This window comes from Leptodactylus fuscus, chromosome 4 (genome assembly GCF_031893055.1).
Source record: "Leptodactylus fuscus isolate aLepFus1 chromosome 4, aLepFus1.hap2, whole genome shotgun sequence".
NCBI lineage: Eukaryota > Metazoa > Chordata > Amphibia > Anura > Leptodactylidae > Leptodactylus > Leptodactylus fuscus.
This window is the reverse complement of record NC_134268.1, coordinates 28114431-28127734: the sequence shown is the minus strand read 5'-3', so window position 1 is coordinate 28127734 and position 13304 is coordinate 28114431. Positions and strand designations below refer to the sequence as shown.

At 45.3% G+C, this 13304-nt stretch overlaps 1 protein-coding gene across 1 annotated transcript in view; it reads right to left on the bottom strand.

Annotated features, from left to right (window-relative positions):
• EIF3E (eukaryotic translation initiation factor 3 subunit E) overlaps positions 1–13069 on the bottom strand; it is a 41290-nt gene extending 28221 nt beyond the window's left edge. Inside the window, exons 1-3 of the mRNA XM_075270144.1 lie at positions 12919–13069; positions 7935–8052; positions 5029–5146 (exon numbers count right to left, since the gene is read on the bottom strand). Coding sequence (XP_075126245.1) covers positions 5029–5146; positions 7935–8052; positions 12919–13008 — 326 coding nt within the window. The 5' untranslated portion in view covers positions 13009–13069. The remainder of the gene's footprint in view (positions 1–5028; positions 5147–7934; positions 8053–12918) is intronic.
• Between the last annotated feature and the right edge of the window lie 235 nt (positions 13070–13304).

Here is a 13304-nt window from a genome sequence, read left to right as displayed (position 1 = left end):
CCAGCACTCAAACAGCACTGGTAGTGTTCCCAATGCTGCGAGAGAACTCTCCAGTGCTGCCTCCATCTTCTTCCGGCGCTGAAGATCAAACTTCTAGTTCTCGGGCAGAGCCAACTGCGCATTTCCACAAGACAAATGGCCACTTATACAGTAAGTAAGCGGCCATTTTCTTGTGGCCTGTGGGCATACACAGTTGGCTCTGCCCGAGGCCTTGAAGTTTGAACCCAACTCCGGGAGATGACGCGCAGAGAGGCCGTTCCAGAAGAAGACGGAGGCGTTGCTGGAGAGAGTTCTCTCGCAGCATTGGGGACGCCCTCAGTGCTGCGAGAGAACTCATTTGCATACCGATGAAAACCCGGATTTCTACCAACGGCAGTGTGGAGAAGAAATCTAAAAGGTAGGAGAAGAACAGTCTTTCTTAAGGCTATTGCTACCCGATAGTCACATAAAATTTGATTTTAATGGTAGAATCCCTTCAAACATCAGACACAAGCAGAGCTAAAGACGGACAATCCAATGTGTCCGTACCACTCATGCGTCACAACTGGACCATCCCCTTGTTCTACATAGTCTGAGCGTGCTCAGTGATGACCATGGCAAACCACTAAAGTGGAGATGAAAAGGCTTATTGCTATCTGATTCTGACATTTCCCGGAGGAATAACTGAGTAACATAACGCAGATACAGCAATCACATAACCTCGGACACCAACAATCCCACGTCAATGCCTCCAGCAGGTAGCAACTTGACGCACGGACAAATCCGTCACCATATCCACCTACGCCATTAACCCATATGCTAAATGTTATCAGCCGAGTCCTAATAACACAAGTTTATTGGACACAAGGCCCCTGGGGATAGCCGGCCGGCGCTCATCTGGTCACATGGTCTCCATCACTTGTGAATTCCTTTGGGTCGGCTCACCTGGGATTCCCGCCATCCCTTATTAACTTTAGTGCGCACTAAAAGCCTGAAATCTCATTAGAGAACTTTACAAGGTAACGTCCGGCAGATCTTACAGTCTTCAAGGAGATGCCTCGGAGCAGGGAGCGATGACTTGCATCTTATAAGACGCTGCCCTTCACTCCAGCAATGACATTACAGTTACACTACAATGCCAGCTGGATATAAGCGGCTTCTCTATTACCTACACATGGCCAGGATGATCAGATATTACAGAAATACGACCAACAAGTGGCCAAGGGTGCGCATATAGGAGTTCGATAAACCTGGATGGAGTAGAAAATGTGACAATAACTCAGATGTAAGGAATCATATTGGGCAGAGCGTGCGACCTAACTACATGCTCTGTCCCAAAACCTGGAAGAGGAGAGGAAAGCCCTGATAAATAAACCACATTGTGGTGGTGAGGAGAGGTGGCATTACTGGAACCATGATGTAAAAAGGGGTTTTTAGGGCTAAAAATATGGATGATCTATCCAAAAGCAAGGTCATCCATATCAGATCAGTGGTAGTCCGAGACCTGGCACTCCCGATGATCAGCAGCTAATACACCAAGAGTGAAATAGGAAGCAGACAGCACCGTTCCCCATTTAGTGGCCAGACCAGGCACTGCACACCAGCTTCATAAGAATAGGAGATAAGCTGCGGTGACTGTCAGCCACTATACAGAACAGAGCGGTCTGCTTTCATCAGGTTTATCTATGGGGATGCCAGGAGATGTACCCCCACCCATAAGAATGGATCAGTGACTACAGATAGATCACCGAGAATGTGCAGACATAAAAAAGAAGGCACAGGGTAAGCGAGGATTTCAAGGAATTGATCAGGCACCTCAATACCATGACATGGCAATATACTATCAGTATATGATCAGAGGTAGGACCTCCCTAGTATTGTAAAAGACCTCGGCTGTGCTGCACTTACCTAGAGGAGACGGAGCCACTTTGCAGACCACAACTCTAGGTCAAGATTGTGGCTCCTTTATAGGCTTCAATGGTCAGACCCCACCGATCGTAAAGTCTAACAATACCCTTCACTTTATATGATGGGGATACTTCTCCAAGACCAGGTTTGCACACAGTAATCTACCACCGATTTGGGAACATATTCTGCTCTGATTGAGCCTCTCATTGCTTTCAATAGATAGCATAGAGCAGCGCAGGATGCTGGGGGGGATGGGAAATACATAGGACGCTCTTATACTTCTCCCATCTGTCCACTCCCTGCACTGGCTCAAAGCCTCAGCACAGCTGGTTTTAAAGAGATTCTACCATTACAATCAAATTTTTTCTCGATAACACGTAGGAATAGCCTTAAGAAAGGCTATTCTTCTCCTTCCTTTAGAGGTCTTCTCTGCGCCATCGTTCCGTAGAAATACCGGTTATCGCCGGTATGCAAATGAGTTCTCTCTCAAACAGCACTGAGGGCGTCCCCCAATGCTGCCAGAGAACTCTCCAGCGCCGCCTCAATCTTCTTTAGGAACGGCCTCTCTGTGCGTCTTCTTCCAGAGCTGGGTTCAAACTTCTAGGACTTGAACAGAGCCGACTGCGCATGCCCAGGCCACAAGAAAATAGCTGCTTACTTACTGTGTAAGTGGCCATTTTTCTTGTGGCCGCGGGCATGCACAATTGGCGCTGCTCAAGCCCTAAAAGTTTGAACCCAGCTCTGGAAGAAGACGCACAGAGAGGCCTTTCCAGGTGAAGACAGAGGCGGCGCTGGACAGATCTCTCACAGAATTGGAGACACCCTCAGTGCTGGGAGAGAACTCATTTGCATGAGGATGAAAACCAAATTATATACTGAATGGCGGCACGGAGAAGACTTCTAAAGGTAGGAGAAGAAAAGCCTTTCTTAAGGCTATTCCTACGTGTTATCGAGAAAATAAATGTGATTGTAATGGTAGACTCGCTTTAAAGAGAGACATGTCTAATAATACAAGCAAGGCCTCATGCACATGTCTGTATTATATGTACGTGCTAACTACTGCACCTCTGTAGGACATTTCATGTGCCATATGTAGTAAGCCATGCTGCTTCCAGGTAAGGACAGCCCTGCACATACATCCTCTGCACACAAACTGTAAAGACTGGAATCTGAACACCCTTAAAAAATCATCCAAGAACTCTTTGAAGGTTACAATGCGACAGCTTATATTCCCACAACCACAATAGAGGAAAGGGCCCCAAGCAGAATTAATAGGGCACATTGGAAAGGGCTGTCTATGGCCGCTCTGTCATCTAACATTATGTATAACACAGGAGAACAATATCAAACGCTGGGAGAAGAGATAACCTCTAATTGTAGTAAGGACCAGGGGGGTAAGAGTGTAATAAAGTGAGTGAGTGGTCTGCACATTGCACAATGTCTACAACACCCCGTGTTATTAAGCTGCCGAGTGCTGCAGGCTGCGGACCATGAAAGGCAGACAATCTCCTATAACCTTTAATAATAGTAACTTCAGAAATTCTAACATTTGGAGACAATTACACAGAAGGAACAATTTCCTCATCCTCATTAAAAAGGACAAACTAGTGACTGCTAACTCCGTACATGACTGCTACAATGCACCGTGTCGGCTCTGCAGGTGGAGGGGACGGGGCAGATAAGCCAGGAACCTGTAATAATAGATCTCGTATCCTAAAGCTTAAGCTTCATGGATTTGTGCTATGTGAACTTATTATAGGGTGCTAAAAAGGAGGACCTGGACCCCCAACAGCATTAGGAACAGAGCTGCAGCCCTTTCCTCTCTACAGCGGTGACTCCAGCTCTGTACAGCCCATTGCTTAGGAGTAGAGCAACTTTCAGCCCCATCCACTGCGGGATCCTCCAGTGCCAGCCAAATCATCTGATCAGCGCAGGGTCCAGGAGTCTGGCCCTCAACCAGATACTGTCAACAAGTCATCTGTATAAGAACTGTTGGGTCTGGAAAATCCTTTAATCTAATATGGATCCATCTGGTAACTGTGCACATCTAATTCTATGCAGAGGAACGCGCCATGTTGGCACCATGCAACCAACCAATCGACTCTCAAACAGTAGAACCCATCATTACAATACACAAGTATCAGCGTAGCAGACAATGCCATTACAAAGGACGTGGTAACATATCCTCAACCCAACGTTCAACAACAAACAACTAAACTGCATTTAAGGACCTATCAAGGCTTTAGAGCCATCAGGATTAGGTTGGTTGGGGGACTGACTAAGCCCACAGACTACATCCGCTATATAAAGGAGCAGAGTTGTCGCCCATTTACATTGGTCCGTACTGCACACTATATAACTTTTTGTAATGAATGCGCTCTGTGCCATTCACTTAAAAGGGACGCAGCTGCAATACCAAGCACAGCCACAACAGAAAGGTAAGGCGCTTTGCTTTATGAATCAATGTAAACAACACGGCCTTCTCAGCAGGAAGGTAGTCAGCCCCTCTGTTATAGTGATGGCCTACCTCACCCTGATGAATACTGCCATTATCTCCCCCCCCCCTCCCCATCAGTCAAAGACGCAAAAACAAGCATAAACGTCCACTATATTAACCCTTAGGTTAGAGCTGCAGCCACGTGTAATAGGATACTGTATAATAAACCAGCCACAGTGCACAGGAGGGGACAGTGTAGTGTGTGACAAAAACATCCAGGGCTCAAGATCGTTTACCTGCGGCTCTGACATGCACTTGCATTATAATAAAACTTGTTACAAGTAAATGGAGCACATTTTGGACTCCTCTAACGGTATGACTGTGCCTAGTATTAGGGGACATTATGAGCGCCAGCAGATGTCCAATACACGCACTCTATTTCCTCGTAAAAAGTTGTTTTGTTTTTTTCTCTCAAGTGCAATGAACAAGCCAGAACCTCAGATGATCTAACCTGAAGAGAGAGCCCTTGGAGATGACATCCCCTACAATGCATCATGACAGGTTACATATTGAGTTTCCTGTTGACAGACTCCCTTTAAGATCTCATCTTGCAGTATGATATTTGCAACTAATAATGAATGTTACAATTCAATCCCACTACATGTAGCCCCAGGGTGAGGGATGAGGACATGGGAGGGGATTACCTTGTTGACTGCATCTGTCGAGTTGTTTCGGGATCTTCAAACATTTTCACGATGGGCTCTGTCTCTGCTTGGAGCTGCTTCAGTTGAGCGACAACTGTGGTTCTTTTCTCCCTTAGAGCTGGAAAGAAAGAACATTATTATGTGAAGCACAAATAGAAGAACAAGGAGCAAGACAGGCAGGGAACAGTGTCAGACGACTAGAGATCTTTACCTATATGAAGACGGAGACTAAGACGTATGCAGTATTTATACCCTCACAGGTGAACATGTCAGTTTCTGAAAGCTTTCCAACCAGTAACTCCACTGACTAAGGCCTTATTCACATGTCAGTGTTTTTAAACACAGTCCTAAAAGGGGCAAACTATGCAGATGTAAGGTACAATGGAAAGATTTACATCTATTCTGTGTATTTGAGCAGCTACTAGTATGATCTTAGGCCTAGTTCACACGGGGCAAGGAGGGCGTACTTTGGTCCTAATTTTGACACGGGAAGCCAAAATACGCCTGCCGCAAATGAATGGGCCTAGTACCATTCACGGAAAAAAAGAGCGCTAGAGGTCTACACAGACCGCTACTGTGCCCCTTCACAACAGTGCCAAAATCCACCCCCTCTTGCCCAGTGTGAACAGGGCCTTAGAATCATTGATGTGTGAATAAGACCTAACACTAGACTGGTCTCATCTCAGCCTGAAACCGCTGATAACAGGGTCAACACACTAATACAGCAGTCACGGCGCAGTATACTGGAAACCAAAGGATAGCAACAGGAAAAGGAAAACTTTCTTAAAGATTCTGTCATCCCTGAAAATGTACCGGATTTTTGACAGATTAAAAGGCAAAAAATGTGATGTCATTGTTTTTACCATGCCGCTAGAATTACCGTATATACTCGAGTATAAGCCGATCCCCCTAATTTTACCACAAAAAACTAGGAAAACTTACTGGCTCGAGTATAAGCCAAGGGGGGAAATGCAGCAGCTACTGGAAAATTTCAAAAATTAAAATGGTTGGAGTTTTTGGGTGCAGTAGTTGCTGGGTGCTGGGGGAGGAGGTGTTTTGGTTGTCTGTCTGCCCCTTCCCTGAGCCCTGTTTTTTTTTCCCCCACTTGGAATTCAGTCTGGCTGAATATAAGGTATCTGCAGTGCTCCTATTAACCCCTTCCTGACAGAAGAGGAGCACTGCAGATCCCCTATATTCAGTAGATACAGGGATACCCAATGTGTATAATGTGTGTCGCAGTCATTTTCTACTTTTATATGTATTCTAGGGAAAGGAGGGATTTACAACTTTCATTTACTTTATTTTTTTATTATATTTTTTTAAAGCTTCTTTTTTTTTTCCCCACTATTCTATGGGAGATGCTATACATTACTATTGCGGCTGGTCATAGAATCTGTAGCGCAGTCTCCAATGCAGATCTGAACCTAGCCCTAGGCTTCATTCAGGGTCTTTTTTGTTTTTTTTTTCATTCGTTTAATGAATAAAGGGAAAAAAAAAGACACTAAGGAAAAAGGGTGAGCAACTGCTTACATAGGCATTAATGCTAAAAACAAAAATCCAGGTTTTGTTTTTCTGAGGGGCACAAACCTAGTACTCATGCCACATGAGACAATTTTCTTTCTTGTTGATTACATTTTAAAAGCAGCAAACCCGAGCTCTGTAACGTTTTATGCCACAAAAGTGCAGCCGAATAATAATTAAGTCCTCAGACACAAATCTATGAGGATCCATGGAAGGGGAGAAAAAAAGGGGGGTTTATTCCAAATGCAAAATAGCATTTTAATTCATTCATTTGCATGATGGTCATGTGCATACAGCCTTAGGCTTCACTTTGTGACTTGCTGGAGTTGTCCTAGGCTAGCGATGGCCAATCTTTTGAGCTGGGCGTGTCAAAATTCGTAAAAAAGATGAGGATAACTCGGGTGGTGTCACTTTGTAGCTCTAATAGCAAAAGTTATATTTTTGATATATGTACTGTATTTATTAATAAAGAAAAAACATGATTATTTTACCACTTAGAGCGAGTTCACGTCTGCGCCCGGTCTCCGCTTTGCAGGTTTCCGTCTTCTGCCTTGAGAAACTGGACAGGAGACGGAAACTGGCAGTCACTTTTCAAACCTATTCATTTGAATGTGTTTGGAAAGTGTCCGCCCGTGAGCGTCTTCTGGTCTCCGTGGCGAAACCGGGGTTTTTTTTTTTTTTTATAACCAGACAAAAAGCCGGACATGCAGGAAAAAGTTTTGCCGTGGAGACCACAAAACGCTCACGGGCAGATACTGCTCGCCGGGTTTCTCCTGTTGGCAGAAGACGGAAACCCACAAAGTAGAGACCAGGCGCAGATGTGAACCCGCTCTTAGTGACTTTTTTGTTGCTGAATCTCATTTGTTAAATCTTCAATTGAATCTTGGTATTTCGTGCACTTCAACACCAGTGAGGTCTTGGCAGAGTTAACTGATGGGGTGTTCTCTTGCCCCCGTACTGCTGAGCGGTAATTGTGGTGGGTACAATGGCAGCAGGGTGAGATTTTGGCAGCGGCTTTAAGATAATGGCCGGGTGGTAAGGAGCACGCACGCCTCAGATGACTCTCCTTTCCCCCTGCAACTGTCTGCCGCTGACAGGGTAACTGTGGGACACGGGTCTAGTCTTCCCAAGCCTGTAATAAAGTGCGTGTTGGAGCTCTGGGTTCACTGCTTAACCCTAACTTCACTAACGGAGGCAAGATGGCTGCCGTTTGCACAGCGTTCTCAGCAGGAGAGTTGCCCCGCCTCTGGATGCTGTCAGCTTGATGAATGTCAGCAGAAACGTCTCAGCACGTCACCTGTGTGTCATAGGTTAGCCATCAGGGTCCTAGGCCTACATCAACCAACTTGTACCCAGGTTTGTACATACAAGCCGATGACACTCACCGTGAGGGATCTCTTTGTCAGGATAGAGGTTTTTATAAACATCCATGGCGAAGTCCACCATGTTGGTGTCACTGAGCAGGTCCAGCTTCCCTTGTAATAGTTCCTTCTCATTGTAAATCTGCAGAGATAAAGATCACAGTAAGTCTCGCTCTTAAAGGGGCTGCACAAAAAAATATTTTATTACGAAAAGCTTCAGGTCTGTTACACGTGGACAGATTTTTACCAGCTCCAATCACTAAGCGGTCATACCAGTAATAGGGCAATCAATGGCAATCTAAAGCCCATAGATTTGGAAGAGTGGGAAATCCATTTCCTTCAGATAGGGTGCACATAACCACTGTTCTTGGGATTGGGCCACAGTGGTTAGACCCTACCAGTCAGACACATCTGCTTTGAGCATAACAACCAGATATGCCAGCGCCCCTACTTCTTGAAAACCAGCCAGCCCACATCAGCATGGGGGGAGGAAGGGGCATGGGTGGCAACCAGACGTTTAAGCTTCTTAGCTGGAAATGGAAGGAAAATCTAGTTTTCCAGAGAGACAATTACCGAGATGATGGGTCACCACTATCAGTGATGTACAGAGCAGGACGAGTGGAAAATCCATCCACCCTGAGCTGCGGCCATCACATCCTGCACGCCTAGGCCTTTATCAGAAAGGATCAGGATATACAGCGGTCCAGGAGTTGCCAGTTCCACTACACAATATGGGCGGGCGGTCCATTGTCTGGCACCATCACTGCAATTCAGCACCTATTGAAGTCAGTGCAAGCTGAACTGCAGTGAAGGCGCCAGGCCACTATGCAGCGGACGGAGCTTTCTGATCCGGCCCTATATTGTTTACAAAATGGGTCAGAGCGCTGGAAACAGCTGATCACATATTCATGGTCCATCCTGAGGATAGGCCATGAATAAAGTCAAACCGGACAGCCCCTTTAAAACAGCCCATCATTTTTAGATTGAGGAGATTCCACCTCATAGGACCCCCGACCACTGCTGCCCATCACTGGTCACTCACATGTAACAGCCAAGGCTAGAAATCGAAAAAACAGGACAATCAAAATGGAATTATGTCCCAGTTTGGTTTTTTTTAAACCTCAGACAATCCCCTTTAAGTTGGCCATGCACACTTATCTTATTCAGTCATATAAGGCTACAAGTGAATGAACATTTGTATAACGGGTCTATAGAAATCCGGCACACACCGTATATACTCGAGTATAAGCCGGCCCGAATATAAGCCGGCCCGAATATAAGCCGAGGCCCCTAATTTTACCACAAAAAACTGGGAAAACTTATTGACTCGAGTATAAGCCGAGGGGGGGGGGGGGAAATGCAGCAGCTACTGGAAAATTTCAAAAATGAAAATGGTCGGAGTTTTTGGGTGCAGTAGATGCTGGGGGCTGGGGAAGGGGAGGGGGTGTTTTGGTTGTCTGTCTGCCCCTTCCCTGAGCTTGAGGACTGAGGTTTTTTTCCCCCACTTGGAATTCAGCCTGGCTGACTATAGGGCATCTGCAGTGCTCCTATTAACCCCTTCCTGACGGAACAGGAGCACTGCAGATCCCCTATATTCAGTAGACTGGGCACTGTCAGACACAGGGATACCTAATGTGCTTGTGTTTCACAGTCATTTTTTACTTTTATATGTATTCTAGGGAGAGGAGGGATTTGGAACTTTTATTTACTTTATTTTTTTAAAGCTTCTTTTTTTATCCACTATTTTATGGGAGATTCTATACATTACTATTGCGGCTGGTCATAGACACCCCTCCCCCCCCCCAAAAAAAAAAAAAAAAATTTGACCCAAATATAACCCAAGGGGGGCTTTTTCAGCACAAAAACTGTGCTGAAAAATACGGCTTATACTCGAGTATATACGGTATGTCCCAGTTTGTTTTTTTAAATCTCAGACAATCCCCTTTAAGTTGGCCACGCACACTTATCTTATTCAGTCATGCTACAAGCAAATGAACATTTGTATAACGGGTCTATAGAAATTCAGCACATATATGATATCTGAGTGCGGTCAGTGTTCTCTATGGATCTATACATGTCAGCAGGAATAGGACCTGTCTTGGGTTTTGCCTCGGAGCTCATGGCCCCCATACAAACCACGATCATACACAGACATAGAGCCTAAGGGGTCTAGGCTGGCTCCAATACTGTGTCATTTGATTGGAACCAGAACCCAGTCCCATTCCCCTTTTTTGCCTGGCGTTACCACAGTAACACCTGCCCCCAGAGAACTGGTATTTAGTGAATGGGGAGCAATCCTAAGGTCAGGCCCTGATCACGTCACCCAGTGTCAGAATCAGCCCAGAACCCATCGGCTCAGGATCCAACGCCGCACAGGGCAAGTTCAAACTCTGGAATTCCCTTTAAGAGTAAGGCTACACTGTATATACAATAGCACAAATGAATAAAAGGATTCTTAATTTCACATGGATCAAAAATTCATAATAATACAAGCAAATATCCACAATGATATGACAAAACTTAACATTTAACAATCATCTAAAATATAATGAACCCCATGATCGGATGGTATAAAAATTAGAGATGAGCGAACACTGTTCGGATCAGCCGATCCGAACAGCACGCTCCCATAGAAATGAATGGAAGCACCTGGCACGGCGACCGGCCGCCGGCAAAGTCAGTGTCACAGGTGCTTCCATTCATGTCTATGGGAGCGTGCTGTTCGGATCAGCTGATCCGAACAGTGTTCGCTCATCTCTAATAAAAATCAGAAAACAATTGGACCACTCTTACCTGTTCCAGATAAAGGGGGTCATAACCCACCTTTAGAAACGTAAAGGGAACCAAGGATGGGTGCAGGAGACTGACCCTGTATAACCCGGTCACCTGCCCTGGTAAGATCTCCTTCCTCCCAATGGGTTTCGCATCTAAAACATGGACGCTCCTCAGGGGATTGTTAGGAGATCAAGTGAACTGACCAATCATAGCAGAGCCCTGGCCTGAGTGCGGGGGAGCGCCTGACGGTCTTACAGATCTCGATACAACTGACAATTGTTCCAATTATTTTCTGATTTTTATACCATCCAAGTTATATTTTAGATGATTATTAAATGTTTTATTTGTCATATAATTGTGATCTTTGCTCGCTTGTATTCTATTGTAGGGATATATTGCAAATTTTGCCTGCAGCTCCAGTCCCACAACCAAAGATCGACAGGTCGCCCTGCAACGCTTTCATTAACCCCTTAGCGACCCTTGACGTAACTGTACGTCATGGGTCGCATGGGGATGTATGGAGCGAGCTCACACGCTGAGCTCGCTCCATACACGGCAGATGCCGGCTGTATAATACAGCCAGGACCTGCCAATAACAGCAGCGGTCGGTGCCCGAGCCGATCGCTGCTGTTAACCCTTTACACACTGCGGTCAAACGCGACCGCAGCGTGTAAACAGCGCAGGCGGCATGGGCGCCGCCATGTTTCCCCGATCGCCGCCCTCCTGAACGTCACATGAGGGCGGTGATCGGTTGCTATGACAGCCGGAAGCCTATTGAAGGCTTCCAGGCTTGTCTCTGCACTAGATCTATTACAGGATGCCAGAGGCCAGAGGCAGCCTCTAATAGAAGTGCTGCGATTCTGCTATTCACTGCAGTACTGTAGTATTGCAGTGAATAGTATGAGCGATCAGACTCCCTAGGTTTCAAGGTACCTAAGGGGTCTGATCATAAATGTAACAGAAGAAAAAAAAAAAGTTTTTAAAAGTATTAAAAAAATAAAAAATATATAAAAGTTCAAATCACCCCCCTTTCCCTAGATTAGCTATAAAAGTAATTAAAGAACATTAAACATAAACATATTAGGTATCCCCGCGCTCCAAAATGCCCGAACTATTAGAATGTTAAAACATTTATCCCGTACTGCGAACGGCGTAGCGGCAAAAAAAATAAAAACAGCCAAAAAGCGTTTTTTTCAACACTTTGCCTCCTATAAAAAATTGAATAAAAAGTGATCAAACCATCAGATCTTTCCCCAAATGGTATCAATAGAAACGTCATCTTGTCCCGCATAAAAAGACACCACAACCAGCTCCATACATGGAAATATGAAAAAGTTACAGGTGTTAGAACATGATGACACAAATTTTTTTCTATTTTGCAAAGTTTATCATTTTTTTAAAAGTATCAAAACATTTCAAATACTATATAAATTTGGTATCACCGCGTTCGTACTGACACGTAGAACACAGGTAACATGTCATTTGTACCAAACAGTGAACGCTGTAAAAATTAAACCCATAAGAAAATGGCGCAAATGCATTTTTTCTCCAATTGCACCTCATTCTGAATTTTTTTCCAGCTTCCCAGTACATTGCACAGCATATTGAATGATGCCATTACAAAGTACAATTTGTCCCGCAAACAATAAGCCATCATGTGACTCTGTGAACTGAAAAATGAAAAAGTTATGGCTCTTGAAATGTGAGGAGGGAAAAACGAAAATGCGAAACCAAAAAATGGCCTGGTCCTTAAGGGGTTAATATAAGTGAATGGAGTCTGCACCGTGACCCCTTGCTGGAGTTTCTTGTCACTCGTAGCACATTAGGGGGCGCAACCACAGGCTGATCCAGCGCCAAAGCCAAACAGCCGTGTAGTCCTAGACTTAAACATAGGGAACCCAAGAGAACCAATTGTGTCCATAGGGGGCACTATTCGGAGTGGACCTCACTCACTTGCCTAATTACAATGTAACCATAGAAAGAGGGTGGTAAAATGAGGACAATGTATAGCTGAGGTGATGTAGCTATAGGGTGAGCACTGTATACTGCGGCCTATGGAGCAGCGGTATACAGCTATATACCCCGCCTGCAGCCGGCCCTACATATGGCGGTATCAGCTCCTCACATGGCCGTACTGTACACAGACCAGGCCGCAGCTCGCCAGCCCCGCACACCGGCACACAGCCGCCTCTCCGCCCCGCCGGCCTCACTCCCCATCACATACTATACTCACCTCTTTAACTGACAGGAACTCGAGCAGCGGGAAGACCAGATGGCGATCCAGAAAATGAGCGATCTTGGTGGTCAGATCGTACTCCGCCATGATTGCCGGCGTGAAGAGGAAGGCTTCAAACACTACAAAACTTTATTGCAAGCACAGAAAACCAGAGCAAGCGCGCGAGAAAACACTGAAAGGCGTGGCTATCGCTAGAGCGCGGAGTGGGCGTGGTGCTGTATGGAGATAGAGTGAAAGACTGTACGTAGAGGGTTAGTGTACAATTGTCCGTGACAAAGCCGCCATTTTGTCGGAGTCAAGCAAGTTTTTGCTCTCTGTAAACAGTTTTTCTTTCACATATAGCCTGCAAATTTCAAGTCTGTCATAATAAATAGCTGTAGGGT